We start from the raw sequence: 26,921 nt of genomic DNA on the forward strand, positions 1-26,921 counted from the left end.
GGTGTCGGACGTGGACGTTGACGATGTCGGTCGTGGATTGTATCTATTAGCGTGAAGGTGAGTGAGGTAACCTTTATTACGACAAAAACCTTCACTGTTCAGGGAATTACGGAGTGTCTGCCCGAGATGAATACACTGTAAATGTTATAGAAGACTGTTATCGTATTTCCTAGTCAGATCAGTTTGTCTTGGGCCAGCTACAATTTTTACATGCATACACTCAGAGATTGTGTATTTGATTAGCGGGATCTTTAATAAATACAATCATGAGGTTCTCGTCGTCGAACATCAATACCGATACTGGTAATGCCTCTGGATGTACTGCCGATTTCTCATACAATTTTCATTAAAAAAAAGCATGTTGCTGACGCTGGCAGCAAAAGTGTGATGGCATTCACTATCCTGGACTGTGATTGCATTCACTATCCTGACTTGTTATGGCATTCACTATCCTGGACTGTGATGGCATTCACTATCCTGACTTGTTATGGCATTCACTATCCTGGACTGTGATGGCATTCACTATCCTGTACTGTGATGGCATTCACTATCCTGGACTGTGATAGCATTCACTATCCTGGACTGTGATGGCATTCACTATTCTGGACTGTGATGGCATTCACTATCCTGAATTGTGATGGCATTCACTATCCTGGACTGTGATGGCATTCACTATGCTGGACTGTGATGGCCTTCACTATCCTAAATTGTCATGATTTTTACTTTCATGAATTGTGATGTCATTCACTATCCTGAACTGGCATTCACTAACATGGACTGTGTTGGCATTCACTATCATGAACTGTGATGGCATTCACTATCATGAACTGTGATGGCATTCACTATCGTGAACTGTGATGGCATTCACTTTCATGAATTGTGATGTCATTCACTATCCTGAACTGGCATTCACTAACATGGACTGTGTTGGCATTCACTAACATGGACTGTGTTGGCATTCACTATCATGAACTGTGATGGCATTCACTATCGTGAATTGTGATGATATTCATGATCATGAACTATGTTGGCATTCACTAACATGAATTGTGTTGGCATTCACTATCATGAATTGTGATGGCGTTCACTATCCTGGACAATGCTTGCATTCACTTTCCTTAATTGTTTTGATATTCACTATCATGAATTGTGATGTCTTTTACTATCATTAACTGTGATGTCATTCACTATCCTGAATTGGCATCCTGTTGGCATTCATTAATATGAACTGTAATTGCATTCACTATCATTTACTGTGATGGTATTCACTTTCCTGATTTGTGATGATATTCATTATCATGAACTGTGTTTGCATTCACTATCATGAATTCTGTTGGCATTCACTATCATGAATTGTGATGGTATTCACTATCCTCAATTGTGATGACATTCACTATCCTGAAATGTGTTGGCATTCACTAACATGAACTGTGAGAACATTCACTATCCTGAACAGTGATCATATTCACTATCCTCAATTGTGATATTCATTATCATGAATTGTGTTTGCATTCACTTACTTGAACTATGAGGACATTCACTATCCTGAACTGTGATGATATTCACTATTACGAACTGTGTAAAACATTCACTATGATGGACTGTGATGGCCTTCACTATCCTAAATTGTCATGATATTCACTATCATGAATTGTGATGTCTTTTACTATCATTAACTGTGTTGTCATTCACTAACTTGGACTGTGATGGCATTCACTATCATGAATTGTGATGATATCCATTATAATGAAATGTGTTGGCATTCACTATTATGAATTGTGATGTCATTCACTATCTTCCACTGTTTTGGCATTCACTGTTAAGAATTGCGAAGGCATTCACTATCATTAACTGTGTTGGCATTCAATATCATGAACCGTGATGGCATTCACTTTCCTTAATTGTTATGATATTCACTATCATGAATTGTGATGTCTTTTAATTTCCTAAACTGTGTTGGCATTCACTATCCTGGACTGTGATTGCATTCACTATCATGAATTATGATGGCATTCACTTTCATGAACTGTGTTGGCGTTCATAATCATGAAGTGTGATGGCATCCACCATCCTGACTTATGACGGCAATGACTATCATGAACTGTGTTGCTTTCACTATCATGAACTGTGTTGTCATTCATTGTAAAGAATTGTGATGGCATTCACTATCATGAACTGTGTTGCATTCACTATCATGAATTATGATGGCATTCACTATCATGAACTGTGATGGCATTCACTATCATGAATTGTGATGATATCCATTATAATGAAATGTGTTGGCATTCACTATTATGAATTGTGATGTCATTCACTATCTTCCACTGTTTTGGCATTCACTGTTAAGAATTGCGAAGGCATTCACTATCATTAACTGTGTTGGCATTCACTATCATGAACCGTGATGGCATTCACTATCCTTAATTGTTATGATATTCACTATCATGAATTGTGATGTCTTTTACTTTCCTAAACTGTGTTGGCATTCACTATCCTGGACTGTGATTGCTTTCACTATCATGAATTATGATGGCATTCACTATCATGAACTGTGTTGGCATTCATAATCATGAAGTGTGATGGCATCCACCATCCTGACTCATGACGGCAATGACTATCATGAACTGTGTTGCTTTCACTATCATGAACTGTGTTGTCATTCATTGTAAAGAATTGTGATGGCATTCACTATCATGAACTGTGTTGGCATTCAGAATCATGAAGTGTGATGGCATCCACCATCCTGACTTATGACGGCAATGACTATCATGAACTGTGTTGCTTTCACTATCATGAACTGTGTTGTCATTCATTGTAAAGAATTGTGATGGCATTCACTATCATGAACTGTGTTGGCATTCAGAATCATGAAGTGTGATGGCATCCACCATCCTGACTTATGACGGCAATGACTATCATGAACTGGGTTGCTTTCACTATCACGAACTGTGTTGGCATTCGCTATTCTGGACTGTTATGGCATTCACTATCCTGAATTGTGATGACATTCACTATCATGAACTGTCTTGTCATTCATTGTCAAGAATTGTGATGGCTTTCACTACCATGAACTGTGTTGGCATTCACTATGCTGAATTGCAATGTCATTTACTATCCTGGACTGTGATGACATTTAGTATCCTGAATTGTGATGGCATTCACTATCCTGAATTGTGATGACATTCACAATGCTGAATTGTGATGACATTCACTATCCTGGACTGTGATGACATTCACTATCCAGAATTGTGATGACATTCACTATCCTGAATTGTGATGGCATTCACTATCCTGAATTGTGATGACATTCACAATGCTGAATTGTGATGACATTCACTATCCTGGACTGTGATGGCATTCACTATCCTGAATTGTGATGACATTCACTATCCTGGACTGTGATGACATTCACTATCTTGAATTGTGATGACATTCACTATCCTGGACCGTGATGGCATTCACTATCTTGAATTGTGATGACATTCATTATCCTGGACTGTGATGGCGTTCACTATCATTAACTGTGATAGCATTTACTATCATTAACTGTAATGGCATTCACTATCATTAACTGTGATAGCACTCACTATCAGTATCTGTGATAGCATTCACTATCATTAACTGTGATAGCATTCACTATCATTAACTGTGATGACATTCACTATCATTAACTGTGATGACATTCACTATCAGTAACTGTGACAGCATTCACTATGCTGAATTGGGATTCGGGTGTCCTCCCGCTGAAAGCTTACTTATTGCATAAAGTAAGCTTCATTGAGTCCTAATTGACTACGCACAATACAAATTGGACTGAGCAGCACTAACAGTAGGTCAAAGGAACGATACAAATTGAAATTAACAGAAACACTCAACCCAACAAGGTGTACATGTTCTGATTCTTGGCTTGTCTTGGGTGCATCCGTCCCAGGCTGTGGCTCAGCTTGACATCCCAGCTCTCTCTCCTGTTGACTCTCTCTGTAGAAGGACAGAATGCGTGACTCTTTTGTGTTCTTGTGGTGCATTTCCAGAGTTGACTCAGCAATTTACAGGCATCCACCTCAGTTATAACAACATTTGTAAAAACTGGTCAACCTGTACTTGTGTAACATACGAGAAAAGTTCATCCATCTTCTTGTTTCCCATTTGCATGCAGTGGGTGGTCCTTCTTGTACTGACTACGATATTTCAAAGCAAATTTTGGTGGTGACAATATGGGTCATAACCAGAAGAATCTAGACTTCGAACAAACTAATTCCGGATCCTGACTCAACTAAGGGCCACAACTGTGATATCTGGACCCGGTTGTAAATGTTGACTCTTAGAAAGCAAGTAGTGATGCAGTTGTATGCTGTAGATTATCTCCAACTGTTGTCACTGTTGTAACCGATTTCCTTATTTGTGAGCAGAACACAAGCGAATCTGAAACCTTTAAATATGAAACCAACATTGCATCATTTGGGGCAGAGTGCGGGCAATGCTCGTAACTCGCACAATGTGTGTTTTTATACCTAATGTCCATAGTCAGTATACATTAACTGAGATACACTAAAGATGTCTCCAAACGATATTGCACTGCAAAATAGCATTGCCCCTTTTATATGGTTCCACATGATGTGTAGAGGTTATCACGCAAATGTGTTTTCAGGTGACAAGTACCATGTATTATGAATAAACAATGTAATAAGTGAGATGAAATGGGGTAAAACGTCGCGTTCAAGATTATTGCACTCATATAGCTTGTACCAATCCTTATTAATGCCGATTTTATAGTGCTAGCCCACTTTTACCATTGGTCTAAAGGATCCCACAACCGTTACCTGAAGATATTGCCTCTCCGTGCCGTCATGGTCAGTTAAGCCATGCCTCTGCAACTCGCCTGGTCATCTGAGTTTCTCTAAGTCAATGAGTGAGGGGTCTGACGACTGTTCCTCCCAACTTCCGCCATGAGCAATCGTATACCAGCAGACACACATACCGGGATGAACACAATACAAGGTTTGATACTCAATTACGTTTACTAAGTTTCAGTCCAACCCTAAACAAGACAGGGTAGGCTGTTCACATATAGGGTAAACAGGGTAAACTGGGAGATGGCGATTTGCCTCTGCTATCTGTTCGCACTACTCTCCTGGTGTTAAAAGTATCTTTTTAAATTGTTCGAATCTGACCTGTCTTTGTCACATGTCTTCAAAAAATAATTTGATTAATCAAATACTATATCAGATCATGAACTGATGTTTGTGTCGTGGTGAAAAATTATTGACCGATTTATCACTGTTGACGACAAAAGACCTATACAAGATCGCTAATGTCTTATACAGTTGTAAATACTTGAATTCATTCATTGCTTTTTTATAAACGAGCTATTCGTAGTCGGCAACGAGTGGAACGTCTATCAGCTAGTGACATGCTGGAGGGTTTAGATCTTTAATTACTAAGTCATATTATTATTATTATTATTATTATTATTATTATTATTATTATTATCATTCAGACGAAATATACCCCTTCAGATGTGGCATTAAATTTGAAAAACTGCATGCTTAGCTCACACAGAAATAAAGATACATTTCACCCTTCATATACATCCCATTAATTACTATTTATCCATGGTACTCGCCTCCAGTGATATTGTTCAACTTGAGTCGTTAATGCTGAAACGTGGGGACACGAGGCGGAATTGCGACAACATTTATTTGCCTGTATTGTGATGACACTCACTGACATTCTATGACCCCTTGGCTAACTGGCCAGTGTTATTGTACATGCCTGTTTAAAGTGTCCCATTGACGAGGCAATAAGCATATGCATTGATTGAAATTAATATATACACTAATAAAGTCCTTGGAATATTTTCAATCCTTTTCTTACAAAGTGTACATACACGTGTACATTTGACATTAACCTTTTAACTGGCACATAGCTCAGTAACTTTTAATTTCATAGTTCTAAACACACTAAATCTAAGCAATGTCCTTGTTAATGCTTACACAAATACATCTGCATCTTCTTGGTCTAAACATCAAAATCTATAAATCCTGTACAAGTGAAACCAGACTTATAAACTGTGGAAATGACATCGAAGTCTGGAAAATGAAACATTCGACCTATCATAAAAGCAAAATCTAAACAAATCACTGAAACTGAAACACATAAATTGATTCTGGCAAATAGCAACCATTGCTGGTAAAATGCAGAAGGTGTCAACTGCTCTCTGAAATTAGTGTACTTACAAAACGTCCTTATAATTAGGTACTCATTGATGACATCAATGTTGTTATGAAACTACTCCAACCCGGACATAACCCCAAGATACCAGGTTAAGTATGGATAAAAAATTAACTGTCTCGACAAACCTTCACCCAACAAGGCGGGGAGACACATTGCGACTGTATTACGTGACAATCACATCGATCGACAAAACTCAGTCACAGGCTTGTTCATAAAACGACTGGACTCTTCCTACCAATGGTGGTATTATAACAGCTGAGATTTATATAGGTTAGGAGTGATTAACAGTACCCCCTGCGTCTCCCTTGCGTCTGAAAACCCTCATTACTAATATATATTGTTCCAAAAAAATGACAGAATGATAAAATTACACACCCTTTTGTATATAAAATGGGATACCTCATTTCTTTATATTGAACTGCTTTTAGTAATCGTCAGGGGGATCCTGTCTCAACATTTTCTCTATGTGATGTCTGTCCGATTGTATAACATTTGGTGACTGCCTATTGTTATTTGACAAAAACAAAACAAAATACAAAATATTTTTAGACCAAGCATGCTGTAGTTACAGTGTATCACTCTTCGATTGGAGGTACATAGTTCACTACTGTTTCCGGCCACTCAACAACAACCGGGCGCACGAGGTGAGTGTATGTGTTATCGTCAACAGGAGACTCCTCTGCCGCAGCAACATCATTGACGGAACTGTCACAGTCTGCTACAAAGCAGTCTGCCAGAACAGGCATGACAGGGGCAGCTCCAGTTACCGAGTCGTCTCCTCTTATCCCTGGCAGCTCACACACGATGTCCACATCTTCGTCTCTGATTTCACAGTAGTCCGGGGGTACCTGGTCCTCATGGCGTGGTGCTTCATGTGGAATAATTCCCTGTATTGTGTGCTGTCTGTGAATAAGAAAAAGTGCATAAGTCAAGCTTTATGGTGGCGTAATGTAAATAATCCAGTCTGATTGTTGTCTGATTATGTCCGTCATCATTGGGTACGATGACAAGAAATCCGGCAGTCACCAAGCCCAATAAGCATTGGTTACTTGGGATCTACACTACTGCCTAGAATTTCATTCCCCTTACACGCATGGGCAACGCGTTACGCAACCAGTGTGCAAGAAACAAGAAAAGTGCATAAGTGGTTCAATGAAGCATGGTTATGTTAAGAAAACAGTTGAAAACGCATGAATGTGTTAAACCATACATATATATCTCTTTTCATTAAAGTAGTTGTTGTTTATATACAATTACTGTACTTACTTAAAAAATCTTAAATGTTTGCAGTAGACGGGTGATAAGGCCAGCAGGATGATCACTACAAAAAGTGAAAAGGCTGCTGAGAGTCCAATCTTCAGGTCAGCAATGCTGCTGTCACTATCACCTGAAATGTATAAGATTATATGTAGAAGTAATGTAATTCCAGCTTATTCAATAAGGGCAAATAACACAATACTTCAATGCAACAAAGGACACATGCATGGAAACACTCTACCATCTGAACACTCGAACTTCTTAAGTTGCCTTTTAGCAAAATATAGACAAGGTAAGTAATATAACACATTCCACTGAACTGATGCAACCAGGAAGTATTATAGAGTTATAGTTACCTTGGTTGCAATGTTCCACTCTTAGACATTGAACGTGCAGGTAGAATCACACTTCCGTCCAGTCAGGTTGCAGCCTATGGTGCAGGTGCCAGTCTTCTGATCACAGACACCATCAAGACACACTCCACACGTCTGCTGGCAGAGTCCACCATAGAAGCCACGTGTACATCCGTCTGTACACTTCCCGCTGTCCGAGTGACACATGTTGTGAAGGCAGTTGACAGGGCAGGGTTTACAGTCTCTGCCGAAGTGTCCAGGTACACAACCATCTACACAGTCACCTGTAGACTTGCATAGTTTATTGGCGCAGTTAGGACTGCATGGGGAAGAGCACTGTTGACCATGCCAGCCCTCTTCACACCCGTGGATACAATCCCCACTAGCTCTGTGGCAGTCACGTAAACCAGCATCTGGTGCCTGTAGAGGCTTGCTGGTAGAAACGTTGGGGTCTGGTCCACAATTTTCACTGCACTTCTCGTTGCAGAAAATGCTATAAAATCCAGGAAGACAGCCATCTGCGCATCCATGTTCACAGGATCCCAGGCAATGATCACAGGAATAGGCACAGTTTGGACCGAAATATCCTGGGTGGCACTCAATCCTGTTATCGTGTTGCAGGACTTACATCTACTTGAACACGTCTTACAGTCAATCCCGTAGTAGGAGTCTACACATCCAGACATACATGAGGAGCCCAGCTGACAATATCCTCCATCACAACCACCTGGACATGCTGCACAGGTACCTCCTGGACTGCCACAGCATACGTTGCACCCAGAGCCTTGATATCCGGAGACACACCCCTTAATGCAAGCACCTGAACCAGAGCTTGACAAGTGGCATGAGCGGTTTCTGCAGTTCTTGCTGCACACTGACGTGCTCATCTGATCAAAATACCCAGTGTCACAGTCTGTGAGACAATGTCCTGTACTTTTGTCACAGTCTGAACAGTGCTGGTTGTCCTTGCACTGGTCGCCTGAAATGGAAAGGACTACAATATATGATTTTTGAAACTATGGCATAAAACTGTAATAAGAGCACCTGTCACATAAACAGCATACAATGACTTCTAATTCAAGAAGGCAACAATATGTTGTTACCCTACCACATTTAAGAATATCTAAGCAGTGACTTTGTTACGTTGGGCAACATTTTAAGACAAATTCTGTACACGAACCACTGACTGAGATGTATCATTAGCAAATCAATTTATTGGACACCTTTCCGGATAAGAGAATGCAAGCAGATAAGAAGATGAGATAATGTCAAGCTAAAACCTTTCAAGCTTACCTTTCGAAGAAACTATCAGATATGTCGCACATATGAACTTCAACAGTGTCATGATGTGTTCTGAAAGCTCAACACAACATGACTACATACAGTTGTGTGTTGTTACTGTAAGCTGTGCCACACTGTCCAGTGCAAAGCTGCGTCTGTGTGTGTGAAGTTGTTTTGTCCTTATGGGCAGTCAATGACTCACTGTCTTGCAAATTAGTTTACGGCAACTGTTTTCTTTTTCCTCCTCAGCCGGAAAAAATGAATCGTGCAGGGTTATGATTTTCACAACCGCTTGATATGTTTCTTTCATGTGTACACATATTGTGCTCCATACGTTAGGATGGTCTTTGTATCTATTTTCAAGATTAACCCACACACTCTTTAAGGAAAACATATCATCTTTCCAAAATCAAGATATATTTGCAAATATACCAGTGAAGATTTGTACTGTAGGCACACCAAACAAACTATCACGTATAAAGGAACAGGGGTTGACTTTAAAAGATTCGTCCCTTAGTCGTGTATGAATAATACGATTGTTGGTTTGAATCAGAGATCGCCTTGTTTGTCAGCACCACAGACCACACCCGTTTTCGTGAGTTTCAACAATTTGGTAAACGTCCCCAAGACTGTCAGAAGTTCCGATTTTCCTCCTGCATTAGAACAACAATAATGGATAAACGTCCTACGAGATAGGTGAAATGGTTTTTGATGTGAAAACCCCCACAAAAGAAATCTCCGATTAAAATAGTATTTAATACATCGTCTGTAGGAACCATGCATTCCATTATACTTGATATGCATTTCCTTGAAAGATATAATACGTGTATAACCTTTGATACTTGTGTCACATTTAAGTAATTTTGCCACATTGGATCAACTGTTATGACACAATATGTCAGTTTGGAATTCATTTTCCTTAGAATAAGGATTTTACTTTTTAAACCGAGATTGAAACAAAACGTCCTTGACCAAAACTAGGATATATTTTTAGCAAGAAATAGAATATTTTTCCAGTTTACAGTTTTGTTAAAAATAAACCGATGACGGCTGAATGACCGAGTTTCATCACAAGCCCAGTTTTGCTGAGTTAACTACAAAACAAATGTATGGGCTGAAACATTTAACCCACTCCCACCCAACCCTACCCCACCCAACCTACCCATGTGCACAATTGATGAAAGGAAAGATGAGTGTTCTGCATGAACGCCGCGTCTGGATGACGTCACACATAAAACAGTTCGCCAGCGGAAGGAGAGAACGACGGTGTGTGACGAGGTATGGTGCAATAACAGGAAACCCATACTATAATTAGTTCACCGTCGACAATTGAAATGTGACATTGCCAGTAACTAATGGCCGTATAAGACGGGAGGGGTTATTCTTTACAATTGGATGGTTAAAAGAAGGCTATGCACACGGACCTATTTAAATCGAGTGATCGGTTAGTCCCGAGTCCGGGTCCGCTTTATAGTGTGGTCTAAGTGACGCATGTAAAAGCCATGTACTATTTATGTTCTTATCATCATGCCCTCTGAAGGTTGGAAAGAATATGTGTCCATTGTTTATTTTAATCCTAAACATATTGCTTCAATTTCGCGGCCGGCAAAGCTATAGTGTATGGTTAAAAAGGAAGATACTTGGACATCAGTTTATGGGCGAGATATGCGGAGTCAGTAGTCCTTGTACACCATGACTTATTATTATTTAGATATTTTAGATATATGAATCACAGTACCAATCACAGACATTAATGAGAAGAATGAATCAGCTGTATGACAAGAACCATACATTGAGCTTTTAAAGAAATAGGACACAACCCAAAGTGGAAATGAGTCATAAGGCTTAAATGAAATCACTCAGAATTAGAATAGGGGATCAACTGAGAATCCTTCATGTGAGATATCCTCATCAAAGAGATTATAAAACAAATGGACTTAGGAAATCTTCATTGACAGAAAGACCTTATACCTCTTTGTCATGAATGAAATATATGTATATTTATTTGACTCTAGTATGCTTGATTTATCATGCTATATTAATGTATACTCTTGAAAAAAGAAACTGTACATCAGGATTGCAGCTGGGTTTGTTTTTCGAGTCGATTTCATAAATATGAAACGTACAGGGTAGGTGGAAAGTAAGGAACGATTATGGCCTCCTCGAGCTGCTATCACCTCATGGCAGCCACTGCCCATGGACGCGATCAAAGTTTAAATAACAGTCCAGGGATGTTCCGCCACAACACACCTTCGTTCGTCAGAACACACGGGCACGTCCATCAGCATGTCTCAGCAGAAGAGGGGTGAACAGAACACGTCTCCATCTTGCTTGAGGCCATGTGACTCTCTGACGACACTCCTGCAGACGGAGGTGATACGGCGACAGTATGGCTAGAATACCCGCTTCTCTCAGACGATTTCAAACAGTCTGATCCGATATTTGTCGCAGATCCGGTACTCGGGAGGCCGTGACGAAATGGTCCCGCGGGTGTCGTACTCGCATGTAGCGATCATGGCCAGGCGAAGTAACGCGAAGTCGTCATGACTTAAGCCTATCACGAATGCTGCCTTTGGTTTTGTAAGTTAGAGATGGTCAATCTGGTCACACCCACCACCCGCCACATGCTGTTGTGTTTCACCCCTTTGCAGTCAGCCGATGGCGTTGTTGCGTCGAACTTCTGATAGACGTGGCATTTTAACGGCTTGTTTTCTGATTTTCTGATGTGTTTGTCAGCAGTCATTGTCATGGCCTTTTAAGCCTCGCTAACAGAGGAATAGCAGCTGCGTTTCGGCGAATTGCTCCGTCGCGATGTCACAACATTACATTTTGGACATCTGCATGTTTTGAAAATTTAATGAAATATAATGATTATTTTAAAAAAATAAATGTCTACCATACAAAAAAGATCGGATCCGGTTTCATCAAATGCATTATGCATGTTTATTTTGTATGAGTATGTTATGGGCCAGTGGCCTGTTACTGAAATAAACGTCTGACTGTACTATAGTCATGGGATATTTATCTATTTGTCATTATACTTAATTACTTAATTAATTTTATTTTTATTACAAGAAACCATCCATACCTTTTTTCGCTTTCAGAAAGTCATGTAATATACTAACTACGGGTGATTGTTCAACTGCTAAAATCTGTAAAATGTCTTAATTATTAGAGTCGTTTGAGGCGAGTGTGAATCTAGAGATGGCCCGCCGCATAAAGTTAACGGTGAGCTGATAAAGCGCTGGGGTGGGTTGTCACCAGGGTTCACTTGGTGCAAACATGGTCGATTCCGTGCAGGTCCGACTTCAGGTGATTGTTGTCTCTTCCTACTTGATAGACCTATTTGATAGGCGTCTTCTTGGCTGGAAGACTGACTGCAGTCCTTGCACACATTTCACTACCATGTACGGTTTGTTTATTGGGCAGAAGATGCCGTTTTTATTTTAAGAAGTCGGCTACAGTTGAGGTCGTCTGGTGTTACAGTTGTTTCGCATAATGCATAATTTTCGTGCAATATTATATCATTTGTTTGTCTGATAGTAGAAGAGTAAATATGTGTAAACGTTTGAGAAGGGTGTACATCAACTTATTTTATATACAGCTGATACCTCACAAACGTTATTGATTTGAAAATATCCGAGGTGAAGAAATATACTAAAGTATTTTTAAAAGAAAATAAGCAATTACTTGAACTACTATGTTTCAAATAAATATACCTTGGACTATTTTTCTGAGAGAGAATATTTCCTCAAACTAAACATGCAATGCTATCAAGGGCAACCTGGTGACATATTGGTTGACGATCTCCGATGATATGGTGTTTTTTTTCATTCAGTATCGTTGACGAGTTCAAACTCATGTCATCTGCGTGACGAAAGGTATTTATAACCTTATTTAACGTTGACTACTATGCCTATTGACATATCACCCTGTGGCGAGGAAAGTTACAATATATTACACCCCTCTCAAATATACTCATCCAACTGGTTAAATCAGGCCATTGCCAGTTTTGACAGTTTGACAAAAGAGTCAGGAAAGAATTGAGATGAAGAAACCTTTCATGATGCATGATCAATATAGTCCTTTACTTTATTTAATCACTGCTTGTGTACAAAAAATGTAAAACAATATTTACAAATGGAGACATATTAACGAAAGATCATATTTCCCTAGCTAAACCACAGCTAGTCTCACATCGCTCTTACCTACCGCAGGCAAGCTATCTTTAGCGTGACGTCATCAAGATGTGGCGTTCATTGACAATCAGATTTAAAGCTGCACTGCATTCTGTATGGGGTTTCCTAAAATCGTACTGCATTGAACATGTGTGAAGGGCATGCTTACCCTTTTCGCATCACTGATTTTCAGTTATCCATTCATATAAATGTCCTGCCGTGATATTGCTGGAATATTGCTAAAAGCGGCCCAAAACCCTAATCACTAACTTACTCTCTTATATAAATTTCACAACTATTTTGCCTTTACGCTCAGTGTCGCCTGTTTGTTGGCTGGTGTTGACATTTTATATTTACAAAATCGTTAGTATAATTCATAGAATTTCATCATTACTTTGTCATTTTACACACTATGGAATCGGTTTCGCCACAGAATCGAGATTGATCATTCTCTGGTGTTGACATTCTGAATTTAATCAGATCAACATTTGCATAATGAACGTTTTTCATTTTGGTAGGGTCCTAAAGTGAAGATGTTGCTTCAGATTGATTTTTGGTATCTTGAAAATGCATTCCTTCTGTTATAGATGTTTGGTTCAATGATGCTGCCACTCTTCCAACTTCTGCTGCCATTCTGTGAGTAACTTGTGTAAAATAGTAACTGCAAATTAACACGAATGATATATATATAATTAACAAGCTAAATTAACCATTTAAATTATACACGCTATTGATGGACAAGCAGAATAAGGATAGTACTTCTTGATCAAAACAATGTAGGTATTAGTATTGTTGATAAAAGCTTTGGTGATAAGAAGTGTAAATGATTCACATATATGGTTTTGATTAACATCGCTGACTGGACTCCTCTGGTTTGCAAAGTTAGACGTTAAAGACAGAAGCTTTGTGATAAGAACATTAAACGATTCACATAACAATGGATTATCCAGATGTTGACATTCATGAAGATGACATGATACGATTATCATTTGATGTTCTATTTCAGCCGTGGCTGTCCAGGACTACACAGTATGTGAGTGGGGCTTATATGGTGAGCACTGCAACCTAACATGCTCCCAGAACTGTGCCCTTCTTCCTCCACTTGATGTTCCCTACTGTGACACTGACACAGGGAAGTGTTCTGAGGGATGCCAGCGTGGTTGGCATGGTGATCTGTGTAATCAAGACTGCAGCCGGAACTGTCTAGAACATACATGCAACCATCAAACTGGGCACTGCACACTTGGCTGCAGTGGAACTAACACTGGACATTTCTGTAATGATACACGAGGTAAGGTGATTTTAATGAATCATCTTTCGGTATTTAACCTTAAATGAATGGAAGCTTAAAATTTCATAAACACTCTCTTATCTACATTTTAAGAATGATATGAATTTAGCTTTAAGTTAATGAAATGGTACAACATAATAAACTACTCTTTTTTGTTCTAACTGTGATGTTGATAATCAGAAAAGCAAGGGTGATTTGTAAATAGGAATTGTGCCCGGAAGCTAAATAGCAGTTCATTTTAATTTCAACATCTTACTTTGATATAATAATATCCCACAAACTCCATAGATTCACTGATATAGTTGAAAATGAGCAAAGTCAACAAAACCAATTTCATACACACAACAGGATCTTTTCAAAAATCATAATACTAAATGCAACCCTTTCTCTGCTAAAAGCTGAATCGATTGTACAGTTCCGACATTTTCAAGAGCATGTGTTTATGAATCACTATCAAAAAGTGATGATACCAGGTGTATCCTCCCCCACCGTTGGCATCCATCACAAACACATGCAAAGGCAAGTCATTTGTTCACCTGGCAAGACACAGGAAGACGTCTACCATAAGTCTATTTGAAAGCTTCACTGAGGCCTTGCATGTTGTCATCTGATCAAACAACTTCTGACCAAGTGTCATGTGATGCTCTTTGAAATCTTGGTAGAAAGAGTATGCTCGGTTGTATCTTAAACGTTGTGAAATATCAACACCAAAGACTGGAGCTACTGGAATATTGCTCGACATGAAGGGAAAGCTGACTAGTAGGAAGCTGAAGTCATCCCTCTTGCCATACAGTCTTGTAGAGAGTTTTCTTTGTTTTAGAGAGTGTCTTGTCACTCTGAATCTTAATGCATTGATCTAAATAAGAAACAAATGAGTCGGTCTCACTGGTTTCCTTTATTTCTAGTTCAGGTGGGTAAATCAGTGGAAGGGGACTGGCTAATTGATTGTTTTGGAATGATATCAGATCATCAAAAAGCCTGAAGCTTAAGTTAAACTTCTTGGGCAAATTACCTTGTTTTGACATTCTGATTGAGATGTTATGTTGCTGTTATAAATGAGGAAGTCCAGCATTTTACATTTTATTTTCGCGGTAAATTTTAGATTGCGTGTGCTTTCATTTTTTATAAAATTGTCCTGAACCTAACTGTATCTGTGGTAACCACATTTTTGTAAGAAAAGCCCCATGGATCAAGGAGTGAAGTTTTTCATGTAGTTTGTCATGTTGGATAGTGGTGTACAAAGTAGAAAAATAAATAAAATTCACAGAATGGAACTAGGTTCTTTACTGAGATTTGAAAAAGTCAAGCAAACCCTCAGCATTTTGCGAATAAAATTGGTATTAATACCACTTGTCTCAAATTCTTTCTGTTAATATGAAGAAAGCCCTTCCTTGATTGTATTGAGGATTATTGTTAGTCTTTGAGACAGAGATTCGGTAGTACACTTGTTAGACCCAACAATACATTTCTCTCTTTGAACGGAATTTTATGGAGCTTTAAAATCCAGTACAAGAGAGGAATGGGCATGTCTTCAGGTTTTAAAATCAAGTCAAAAGTTGACAATACTGATTTATGGTTTTGGCAGATGCCTTTCTCAGTTAACATACTGGCCTTATATGTGGCATTATTTGATATGCCATTTACACGAAGTTCTTTGATCAAACAATTAATGTAGTGATGCTGACATATAATGGTCATGTTATGTGAGGCCTTGTCAGTGGGGACCACTACAAACTTTTCATGTCGGGCAGCCAGACTTTGGATGATGGCTGACTTGAACAGAATGGGTTTATTCCAATTCCGTTTCTCTTTTTAAGTTGGTGCATTCTACCAATGGCAACATCACGCACTGACTTAACCTACTCTTAAAGACATTCAACAGTTTCCTCTTCTCTTTTGGCCCATTTATGGCATATTCTTTGACAGCATCCATAATGATTTTGAAGTTGAGATCCCAAATGGAAGGACTTTGCTCATGGGATCTTGGTCCATATTTGAATAACTGAAGAAGGTTGTTATCGTCAACAATAGAGAAGTCACATGTGATCATATGGCCTGCACAGTATGATGAGCCTTGGCAGCCACAAGTAGTTGCATTTACACCATAAACAGCCAAGTCCACGTTCTGCTACATATTCCTATAATTGCTTGCTTGTTTGTTGTTTAACGCCTCACTCAGCAATATTCCAGCTATATGACGGCGGCCTGTAAATAATCGAGTCTGGACCAGACAATCCAGTGATTGAAATCATGACCATAAATCCACGCGATTGGGACACAATGACCATACATCAAGCAAGTCAGCGAGCCTGACCACCCCTTACGACAAGCACCGTCGCCTGTTATGGCAAGCATTGGTTGCTAAAGACCTATTCTTCCACGGATCTTCACAGGTCTGTTCCTATAATTAAACAACCTGGATGAAATTGTTTTCGAACAGGAAAATGAAACTGTTGAGTGGTTTCTGAAATTTGAAATATTGTGGGACATTCTGGGAAATTGTTTTGTTGTCTAACTTTAAAATAAACTATTAATCATGATGCATGATTTTTTTATTTATTGCTAAACGCATTAGAAAATGTTAATACATGCCAGAACATCACCTGACTTGCTATGATCAAAATAGACATTAACGTGAACTTTGATCTGCTAAATGTTCCACAATTTCGTTTTAGAACACGTGAAGGATAAATCATTGATACTTGTACTGATATGGCTCAATTTAGGTTTGACAAATGAGTTTGTGAAAAGATCCACTAAAATGTCAAAACCATCCATTATATTAACTGTTAACTCTTTTGTTGCCACACATGGTCTTAAACGAACCATCTTGTGTAGTCACAATTTGCCATTGCCAAAGGCTCGAGAGAAAATGACTTTAATAAAAAAAGAATGGTATAAATGTTGTTTCAGCTGAAGGGATACACTTAAAAGAATGCTATGCATTCTGTTGAGAGTTATGAACTGATGAGCGCAAAAGTAGATTGACCCCTCCAACTTTCTTTTTCATAATCACAGCTCCTTGTCAAGTACCATATATAAAAGAAGTACGCCATGGTGGCCAATTCTCTGTCAAATATATCATGAGATAACAGAACTCAGAACTTAAAATTAATACTAAACTCTCTAGATCTGCAAACAGTTGGATGTCATCTAAAGAAGAAACACACATGGAAAAGATCATTATCAAAGTGGAAGGGTCAAATTAAGAACACCTCTCAACAAAGTGGAACATATTTGTTGAGTTCCACTGCTAACTTAACATATACCAAATAATGTTACATTGTGAAATAAATGTTCAAATTATTTTTTTTCAAAATATTTGCTGTGACGATCTGTAATCTCAACTAATAATTTCTTAATAATCACTTCTCTTTTCGCCTGTTTCAAGCCTCAAAGAAAACTTTCATCATCTGCTTACGTGCACTAGCATCAAGTGTATGCCATAAACTTAATTCAGGATTAAATACTGTTGTACGAAGAAAACGATTAAACGACTGTATAGTGTCATCAATAATGTTTGTTGTGTCCTACTCTTTTAACAGTGAAAATACACACCATTGTATGAGGATATCGTAATTAGGGGTTTTATTCATGCTGACATGAACAATTCCTCACATTAATGATTTGCCCACAGCTATTAGTATAATAAAGTGCGAAAAAGAAGTTACTTAATCATGTATCTGATACTTTGTTTGTCCAGACTGTGGTCATGGCTGGTATGGGGATCTGTGTCAACATCCCTGCAGCATCAACTGTCTGGAGGAAAGATGCAACCACGCAACTGGAGCCTGTATACTTGGCTGCAGTGGGACTTACACCGGCGAGTTTTGCAACACTACAAAAGGTACGAAGATACATATGCTTAACATGCAATACAACATGTCTCATATGTTGGGACCATGTTGGGACAAAAACAATACCACTAAAGGGAGGTAACTCCGAATTACTAGCTGCCAGTGTCACCAGCAAAGGGCGGTATTGTACGAGCGCCTCGATCAATTTACTGTCACTTACAATTATTAGAAACATAGTTACACAATATACTGCCACATTAGATCCTAAAATAGGATGGATCTTTGGGCATAAACAATATAAATTATTATGCACGTGGTCAAGACACAGGTGGTGAGATATTAAATCCGTACACTGGCGGGTCTAGAGGGTTGACATCGTTTTATCCCCTTTGATTGACCAACTGTGACCCCGGTCACACCTGAACTGTTGTTTTTCCTTCATAAGCAATTTTCTTTTGTATGGTCAAGTTGAAACGTCCTTCATCTGGTAACGAATATACTGGACAAAACCAAATGTCCCTTAGACCTACCCAATTATCACTTATATATGAGTGGGAATCAAATGGTGGCACCCGAAATTTGTGTTAACGATTGTGTCAAAATTAATGGACGAGTTATCTCTATTGTTCAGCCACTTGGAACATTCGGTGCCTGCAATATCAAAACTGAATGGTGACATGAGGAAAATAGGGTGGTATGGACTAACTTTGGTCCCCGAGACCTTATCGACGGCCCCTGTTTCTGTTTTGAACACTTTTAAGTGTGAATCACGGAATGATTTTTTTATGTTATACCAGGTGACAATGTTGCATCAAAATCGAAATCAAAACACGTGGAGAAAAACTCAATGTGACGTAAATATTTTGGAGAAATTGGAGAGTTCGAGAATTGAGAGTTCTGAACAGTAACGAAAACGATATTTTCTTCATTGACGTGTTGAATTGGTAATAAATAAAAAAATACGCTCTTTCTCGCAAGAGTGAAATGTTTCTATTTATTAGCTGTTTGTATGAGCACTTATATACACTTCTTTGACTCCACTAGTTGTGAACAACAAGGAAGACGCAAACAGCCTGACTGACAAACAGGTTGCTGTCGCCTTGAATGTAGCTACTGTAGTCGGAGTTACAGTCACACTCACAGTCTCAGTCATTGTGTACTTAAGGTAATCATGTAGTTGCATTCAGTTTTGTGTTTAATTGTGAATTTATGTTTGTATTTCCTGATATATTCAAATATTCATACAAACGTACATGCAGATTATCATGACAATATTCAATGTTATTATTCCGTAAAAAACTCAGTACTCAGTGGGCAGTACGGTAATTAAATGGGAACTACAATAACTGTGGACCTGTAGAGTTTATTGTAATATTAGAAAGACATTCCAAATCTTTAAACTCAGCTCATGCCTTGATGAGAGCCATTTGACTTGGGCGGCCACGCGTCCAGATGTGAAACCATTAGAACCTGTTTGGGATATTCTAGTGCAGAATTCGACCAAGCCGAAACTAAGGTTACATGCTACCTCACCTCATTCCTGTTCTAGTGCTTCACAAATGCTACCTTCTCAAATACCATGAAAACCTGCACACAAATCTTCCAACGTACTTGGCAACAAAAGTTGATAAAACATGGAGAAATAGTTTTCCCAAAACGCACACATATCATACACGAACCACTGTTAGGGCCACAACAGTCATTCTTCTTTCATGTGAATGCCGTGAAATTATGAAACTAAAAGGTCTAAAAAATAAACAGTCCCTCGTGTCAAATATGTCGACTCGACTTTAGCTAAAACAAACATACAACTAGCAGTTTCATTACCGTAAACCGACAGGCTAAACATCAACCTAGATTGGCGCTGTCCTCTCTCTTCTTTCAATTAGCTGGAATAGTGGGGCGTTTAACAACAAACAATCAATCAATCGTTCAATTTGTTAATACATCGAGACTGTCAACAGCTGCTCTGGCAACCGTTAAATGCGAATGAAGTCAAGTTCAGCCACGTTGGGGATCGGGATGAAGAGGTATTCATCACAAATTTGTAACACTGTTACAAAAACGCTCCGTTCCAAATTAAAAATATTAGACATTGAATCTACATAACAACTCATATTCCACAATAGGTGTACCTCTTAAGTAATACATTCATTCTTGCAGAATTAGGAATATTAGCGTGGCGCGTTACATGGGAGAGCCCATGGTTATTCTTGCCCATGTTAAGTCCCAACACGTGCATCAAGCTTACCCATGTTACAGAATATTCGCGTCAATGATCACAGCATGCCTGTCTCCTAACAATGTCTTCATTACAACAATGCCCATGATGTCAATCACTGGATCGTTGGTTCACACTCGAATATTTACAGACCACCGTCATACAGTTGGAATATTGCTGAGTGCGGTGTTAAACAACAAATAAACAAACAACAAAGCATAATTCCGATCCGATTAAACATCACGGGTACCATACTAGTTTTCAAAAAGCCATTACTCTGTTTCAAAATGTATTTCTATTTTGCACACATGTTGTTAGATACAGGGCGTAATATACATTTCTGTTGTACTTTGTGTTGTCTTGTTATGAATTTTAACCTTGATTCTGGAAGCATAACACATTTCTCAACCCCCACCACACAAATTAGTGAGAAAACAGAAAGTTCGGAACTGAAGAATATGTCGCACAGAGCCTTTTTTAAGAATTAGCAGTTTGGCTGTGAAAGCTTCTGATTTGTTGTCCAAATCAAGTGGCATGATGTTATCTCATATTTCTAGTTGATATGTTTTGAATTAATTAGATCTATTGTTGAAATCCTGGAGAACAGAAGAGAAACGAATACACTATGGATGTGCACTAAAATTGTCTTTTATAAAGGAAATAATAACAACTCGAAATGCCGTGACATAGTTCATCCAAATAATGTTACACAAACTTTGCATATTCTATTATAAGCCAGTCGGAAGCCTTTAGTCCGTTATTGGGTGTGGCCTCAATATTAGTCAGTTTATAAAGACATCAACGCAACAGATATCGCCTGGTTAGCTAATCAAATGAATCACTTGCAATTTATTTGTATTGCACGTTTGCTTTCAGAAACTGAAACATTACTTTTCACAACAATGTGTATGACACAGAAGTTCGCGAAATAGTGACTATATACTTCAAAACTCAACACAACAAACATGGAAGGTTAATCCATTTCCATGTTTTTGTCTTCAGCTGACACTGTGGATCATTGTAATGGGGTTAGATGTTTGATTGTGTCCCCTGCCTTGTGCTTACGTGACAAAACCATTTAACAGACCTTTGCCTGGAACAACGATGTCATATAAATCGGCATATACTAATGGTATGTTAAAATTACAATGACCAATTTAATAAGTACTTGTGTTATTTTTGTTGTAGATGGCGGAGAAGAAAGAACAGGTAACACAACATTCTATATCCTAAATTCCATTACGGAGTTTGGTGTACAGTCTACATAGGATATTCCGACCATAGAATAATTTCCTAGACCTTCGGCCTATATAGATTACCTGAAGGACGAGGCACAATGAGGGCCAATTTATTAAATTTTGGGAATTCGATTTTCAAATTTGTGATGCAAAAATGTGCCAAAAGTCTGATTAAATTTTATGATCTTCTGTCTGTGTAAGTACCGTCATGCCACGTGATCTGCAATTGATCATTAATTGGGGGTCTGGGATTCGTATATTCGAAACACAAAATAAATCTGTTAGAGTTTCATAAAGAGTCAATTCATTATAGTAAAATCTGATGACGAATGCTCTTTGAGCTTTTTAAGGAAATGTTTGCTATTGTTTTCAAATTATCTTCGTTAACTGGTCCGATAATATGAAATGATTGACCCCGGAGACGAAAATGTTAAAAAAACACTTGTGTACTGACGTGTCTTCTATTTGCAGAATGCGGGGACAGACGAATAGGTAAATACAACAATAAATTTATTTGTCATCTGCACTATTGGCTTCACAGCATTGTTTGACATGAACTACATATATCATGTTATCTAATATCGTTTCGTTTTGTAAATGTACAAGACTATAGGAAATCAGTTGTAAAATGCAACGAAGAAGAAAATGTTGAAAGCCACTTGTACATTGACATGTCTTCTGAAACAGTAAATAAAACAATCAAATAATTTGTCATCTGCACTAATGGCTGCACAACATATATCTCGTTTTCTAATAACATTTCATTTTGTAAATGTAGAAAGCTCATTGATATGTTACTTGTTCTTTGTTTCAGTTCCCAAGGTCCGGGTAAGTAACATATTTCCGCTCATATAAAAAACAAAAAAACAAAAAAACAAAAACAGGACCCCTTGTATGATTAGGACTACGAAGAAATAACAATGTTAACAACTGAATGGTTTGAGATTGCAATGACTGAGCCTGGTACTGCAAGCACGACATGTAGTGTATCCCTGAATGATAAGAGTTAATAATCACATCACAATAAGCTCCTCCCACCAAAGAAGGCACAATCATCACTCATCCCAAGTTAAACTGGCATGACCATTTAAAAAAACCATGTGATACAAGAACAACAAAAGTATGCTTTTATCCATGGAAATATCACGAATGTTTTTATGTTACCGTGTGGGAATTAATGTCATAATAATATCAAATCTACTGTACTATCTTTAAGATGTGAAATACTCAAATGTGTGCGATATGGCTTATATTCCCTAAGTCCACTACTTTCTGAATGCAACTATCGACTTCTTCAGAAACGCGATATGCCCTTATGCCCTGAACAGTTTGATCATATAATAATGCCTGAGTCAAACATAATTCAGCTTTCCCATAAAATAATAATTGAGTTTTCACCACGCAAAGCAGTGGATGATAACACATGTAACAGCAGCAAGCCACGAATATATTTTAGGATGCCAACGTCTTGGCAAATCTTCATGATCCGAGGTGGATGCACGTCTGCGTTCAAAGTACCAATGATCAGTAAAACCAGATTTCATGTTACAGCATGTTGCTAAATGAATTGTTTGACCGTAAGCAATATGCTACAACTAAATGACACAACTGATGGTGACCCTCCTCCCCCTTCAATGTCATCCTTTTTTCTCGTTTGCTTATCACTGAATCCCGAATACCAAGTAACACAAATCTACAAGCACATGCCAGAATTCGCCTAAAAGCACAATGTTAATCATAGACGAACACCTATGTAAACGTTTCTTGGTCATAAAAGGCTGTGATTTGAAGTTACTTTACTAAGAAACTATCGCAAAATATAATATATAAAGGAATGTACACCTTTAATATTTTTTTAAATAGTGAATCTGCACACCAAACATATTTTGTTTGCATCCCGCGTGCCGCACTAGATACCAGAATCGAAAGTACCAATAGTTGAGAGTTGGCAGCAACATGATTCAGCATGACTTACAACTGATATGGAAGTTCATTTGATGTGGAAACTATGCTCTGAGGTATATGTGAGCTGTTGCATTGCTGTGAGATTGATTGACGCGTTTGAAGCATATGAGTCAGCTTCTTTTGTTTGAAGCTCACATGAACTTTCGATTCATTTGAGCATACTGACTGAGCATTGTTTGACATCCAACTATCGTAAACGTTTCCTTAAACTTCTGTAAAAAAATCACATATACAACGGCGCCTATAATTCCGATACAAATTTCATTCCATTAAGTCTAATGGTTCAATCTTTTTCACGAAACAATTCTAGCTTAGTTGCAGCAGTTATTAGTTGTTTCACATTCTGTTTCTTCCTACATTAACCCAGAATATATCATGGTTCTAGAGCGAAGTATTTGCTTCAATGGATTTGCAGAAAGTTCTAATCGGCACTTGAAATATTAGCCTTGTTTGAGAGTTAGCACATATGATCATTCTGATAATTTTCCATTGAAATCGTTGAGCCATAGGTCCAAATACTGGAAGAAGAAGAAAGAGTCATCGTTATCCCACGTACCTATATATGTAGATTTTCTTTTTTATATGTAATATGTCTTATTACAGAAGTAAAAACTATGGTTAGTCCTAAATAAAAGCGACAACATTATTTTCACAATCATAGGAAATCTCTGAACACACAATGATTAGGTGCCTCACTCTGGCAGTGTGGGTTCAAATCCCGGACTGGACTCAACCATAAAAAGTACGAGATTTTGTACTTTACAAAGAAAGTGTTATCCAAAATATAACACCTGTTACATAAGAAATCTCATCAAGCATTTTTTTCTTCAACCAGAGGTTGAATCATTTAAAGTGGAAACCCATACAATTACAGATGGTAAGTTAAGCATAGCATATAATCATCAAGGTTTTATTGCTGAACTGTAAATAAAAAGGGAAACCTGAAGCAAAGCAGTAGAGTTTGGTCGATTTTGCTTTCCTTGTTATGTGGTAACTATAACTAGTTAATTTTAAATATCTATATCTACCAATGATATTGGAATTTGGCCGAAAGGGGATGTGGCAATCTGCAACATAACAGCTATGTTCTAATGACTCTTTTTTTCTGAAGAAATAATGCGTTTAACCAAAGTCAGAGCTGCTTCAATAAGAGAACATTTAACACATGAAAACATGTCCATAAACCTTATGCAACATCAAAAATATAAATTGATGAACCATTTCTTCCTTCAGGTAGACACAAAACATTATATGGTTTATGCAGCTTCTTTGAAATAGGGGCGGTTGGGTAGCCTAGTGGTTAAAGCTCGTCATACCGAAGACCCGGGTTTGATTCCTGACATGGGTACAATGTGTGAAGCCCATTTCCTGTGTCTCCCGCCGGGATATTGCTAAAAGCGGTGTAAAACCAAACCCACTCATTCACTAACTGAAGAAACCATGAAACAATTAAATATATCAGGAATGAATTATTTTCGCTGTCATTTATACTTTATTATGAATAATGCAGCATAGAAATTTCTTCATGGAAGAAACATTTTCTTTTTTAAAAGCCAAGAGGAGAGTCGATTGTATGATTCCGACTACACATTGAACATGTGTTTATGAATCGTTGTCAAATAATAATGATACCAGGTGTTCGCGAAAAGGTGGGCATATCCTGCCCCACCGGTGGCACCCGTCACAAACACATGCAAAGGCAAGTCTATTGTGATAATACGGGGACATATGGTACTAGTCAAAATAGGGAATTGCATCGGACAAATATGGTAATGTCCTCCACGTGTCACTACCATAAAACGTTTTAAAAGCTTTACTGAGGCCTTGGGTGTTATTACCTTGATCAGACAAGTCGTATCTTGCTCTTTGAAATCTTAGTAGAAAGGGCTAAAAATTGGTGAATTGTAAACACATCAAGGGCCAGAGCTGCTGCTTAAGTATTTCTCGACATCAATTACTCAACTTATTGACCTTTAATAGCGTTTTGGTCATATAATGAGTGGTGTGGCTCTACTTTCAACATGTTTGAAATGACAGAATTGTCAGATACCATGAATATTGCCTTCAGATATATTTCCAAGCATATACCTCTTTCAAATGACTGAACTTAGCTGCAAGTATCCTAATGATACTTCTGCTTATTGGATTAGCCAGTTTGACATACATGGAGGTCCATTTGGATTGTCTATTGTTTGGCTACACAGGGCACAGAGAATAGCACCGATCCACTGTTTCGTGGCTTTGGCTCATTTACCAATCGTATTACTAAACTTATTAAATAACTGCCGGTTTCAGAAGACCCCTTACTTGTTAGATGTTACAATAGTTCACGTTCTTTTTCAAGAAAGTTACTACATTAGAAAGTACTTCATTTTTTGGTAATGTCACTACAGGTTTGGGAAAACGCATTCTTAGTACATAAGTACACCCAGTTTGGATGACTTTACTTCCGGTCTCAGCAAACACATTCTTCCTACATTAAACCAGACTATCACATGATTCTAGCACAGGTTGAAGCGAAGTGCATGGTATTTGTAGTTTGAAAAATGCTACTTATTGCATTAAAACTAAACCACGTGAACAAAAATCCTCTCACTTTAATTAAGAGTTCGTAATATGATAATTCTGAACTTGAAAATTGAGTAACAATTTAAACACGTGCTGACTTCATAGGTTCAAATACAAAACGAAAAAGGAAATGTGATGGGTTAGTATCTCGCATTTAACTGAGTTTTATATGGAATATGTTTGCCAATTGTCAGTGTTGTGCATATACTAAAAATATGAAATATAGACACAATATAACAATCCCTATATCTTTATAAACAGATGTGGAGAAAGTGTTGATGAAGAGATGCAACGATGACAGGAAAGTGAAGGATGCCTTAGAGACCTGCGGCCGTGTGACGCTGAGTGGTGGAGGAAAGAAAACTAGGAGCGAAGTATGGGGATAAAGGCTATGAGGTTGTTAGTGTTTTGAAATTTAACCTGCAGCATTATGTAAATCAAGGGAAAGATATGTGTTTTATATTTCATTCTTTTTTGAAGACATAGAGAATCTCACCCGAGTGTCTTTTGATATCAAATATATCAACACAAGTTGATA

At 38.1% G+C, this 26,921-nt stretch overlaps 3 protein-coding genes across 3 annotated transcripts in view; 2 read left to right on the forward strand and 1 right to left on the reverse strand.

The window, feature by feature from the left end:
* LOC124122340 (protein draper-like) lies at positions 1 to 26,769 on the forward strand. Its single transcript, XM_048395561.1, has 8 exons — positions 1 to 57; positions 13,891 to 13,939; positions 14,310 to 14,594; positions 18,298 to 18,441; positions 19,436 to 19,556; positions 21,801 to 21,821; positions 22,665 to 22,678; positions 26,645 to 26,769. Exons 2-8 carry the CDS (start codon positions 13,891 to 13,893, stop codon positions 26,767 to 26,769), a joined length of 759 nt encoding a protein of 252 aa, XP_048251518.1. The 5' UTR covers positions 1 to 57.
* Positions 1 to 26,921, forward strand: part of LOC124122347 — a 377,435-nt gene that overhangs the window by 104,453 nt on the left and 246,061 nt on the right. The window lies entirely within an intron of this gene.
* Positions 6,810 to 8,051, reverse strand: LOC125379290. The gene is made up of 3 exons (XM_048395560.1): positions 7,898 to 8,051; positions 7,501 to 7,621; positions 6,810 to 7,137 (listed from the first exon to the last, which is right to left on the reverse strand). The coding sequence occupies exons 1-3, from the start codon at positions 8,049 to 8,051 to the stop codon at positions 6,810 to 6,812; spliced, it is 603 nt and encodes a 200-aa protein (XP_048251517.1).

This window comes from Haliotis rufescens, unplaced genomic scaffold, assembly GCF_023055435.1.
Source record: "Haliotis rufescens isolate VD_foot unplaced genomic scaffold, xgHalRufe1.0.p SCAF_14, whole genome shotgun sequence".
Lineage (NCBI taxonomy): Eukaryota > Metazoa > Mollusca > Gastropoda > Lepetellida > Haliotidae > Haliotis > Haliotis rufescens.

Coding starts and splice junctions, on each gene's coding strand:
- LOC125379290 (XM_048395560.1), bottom strand. CDS start 8,051: ATGTGTCACTCGGACAGCGGGAAGTGTACAGACGGATGTACACGTGGC. Junction 7,622..7,897: donor CAACCTGACTGGACGGAAGT/GTGATTCTACCT, acceptor TATACATTTCAG/GTGATAGTGACAGCAGCATT. Junction 7,138..7,500: donor AAACATTTAAGATTTTTTAA/GTAAGTACAGTA, acceptor TCTTATTCACAG/ACAGCACACAATACAGGGAA.
- LOC124122340 (XM_048395561.1), top strand. CDS start 13,891: ATGTTTGGTTCAATGATGCTGCCACTCTTCCAACTTCTGCTGCCATTC. Junction 18,442..19,435: donor GTTTTGCAACACTACAAAAG/GTACGAAGATAC, acceptor TGACTCCACTAG/TTGTGAACAACAAGGAAGAC. Junction 19,557..21,800: donor TCAGTCATTGTGTACTTAAG/GTAATCATGTAG, acceptor TTTTTGTTGTAG/ATGGCGGAGAAGAAAGAACA.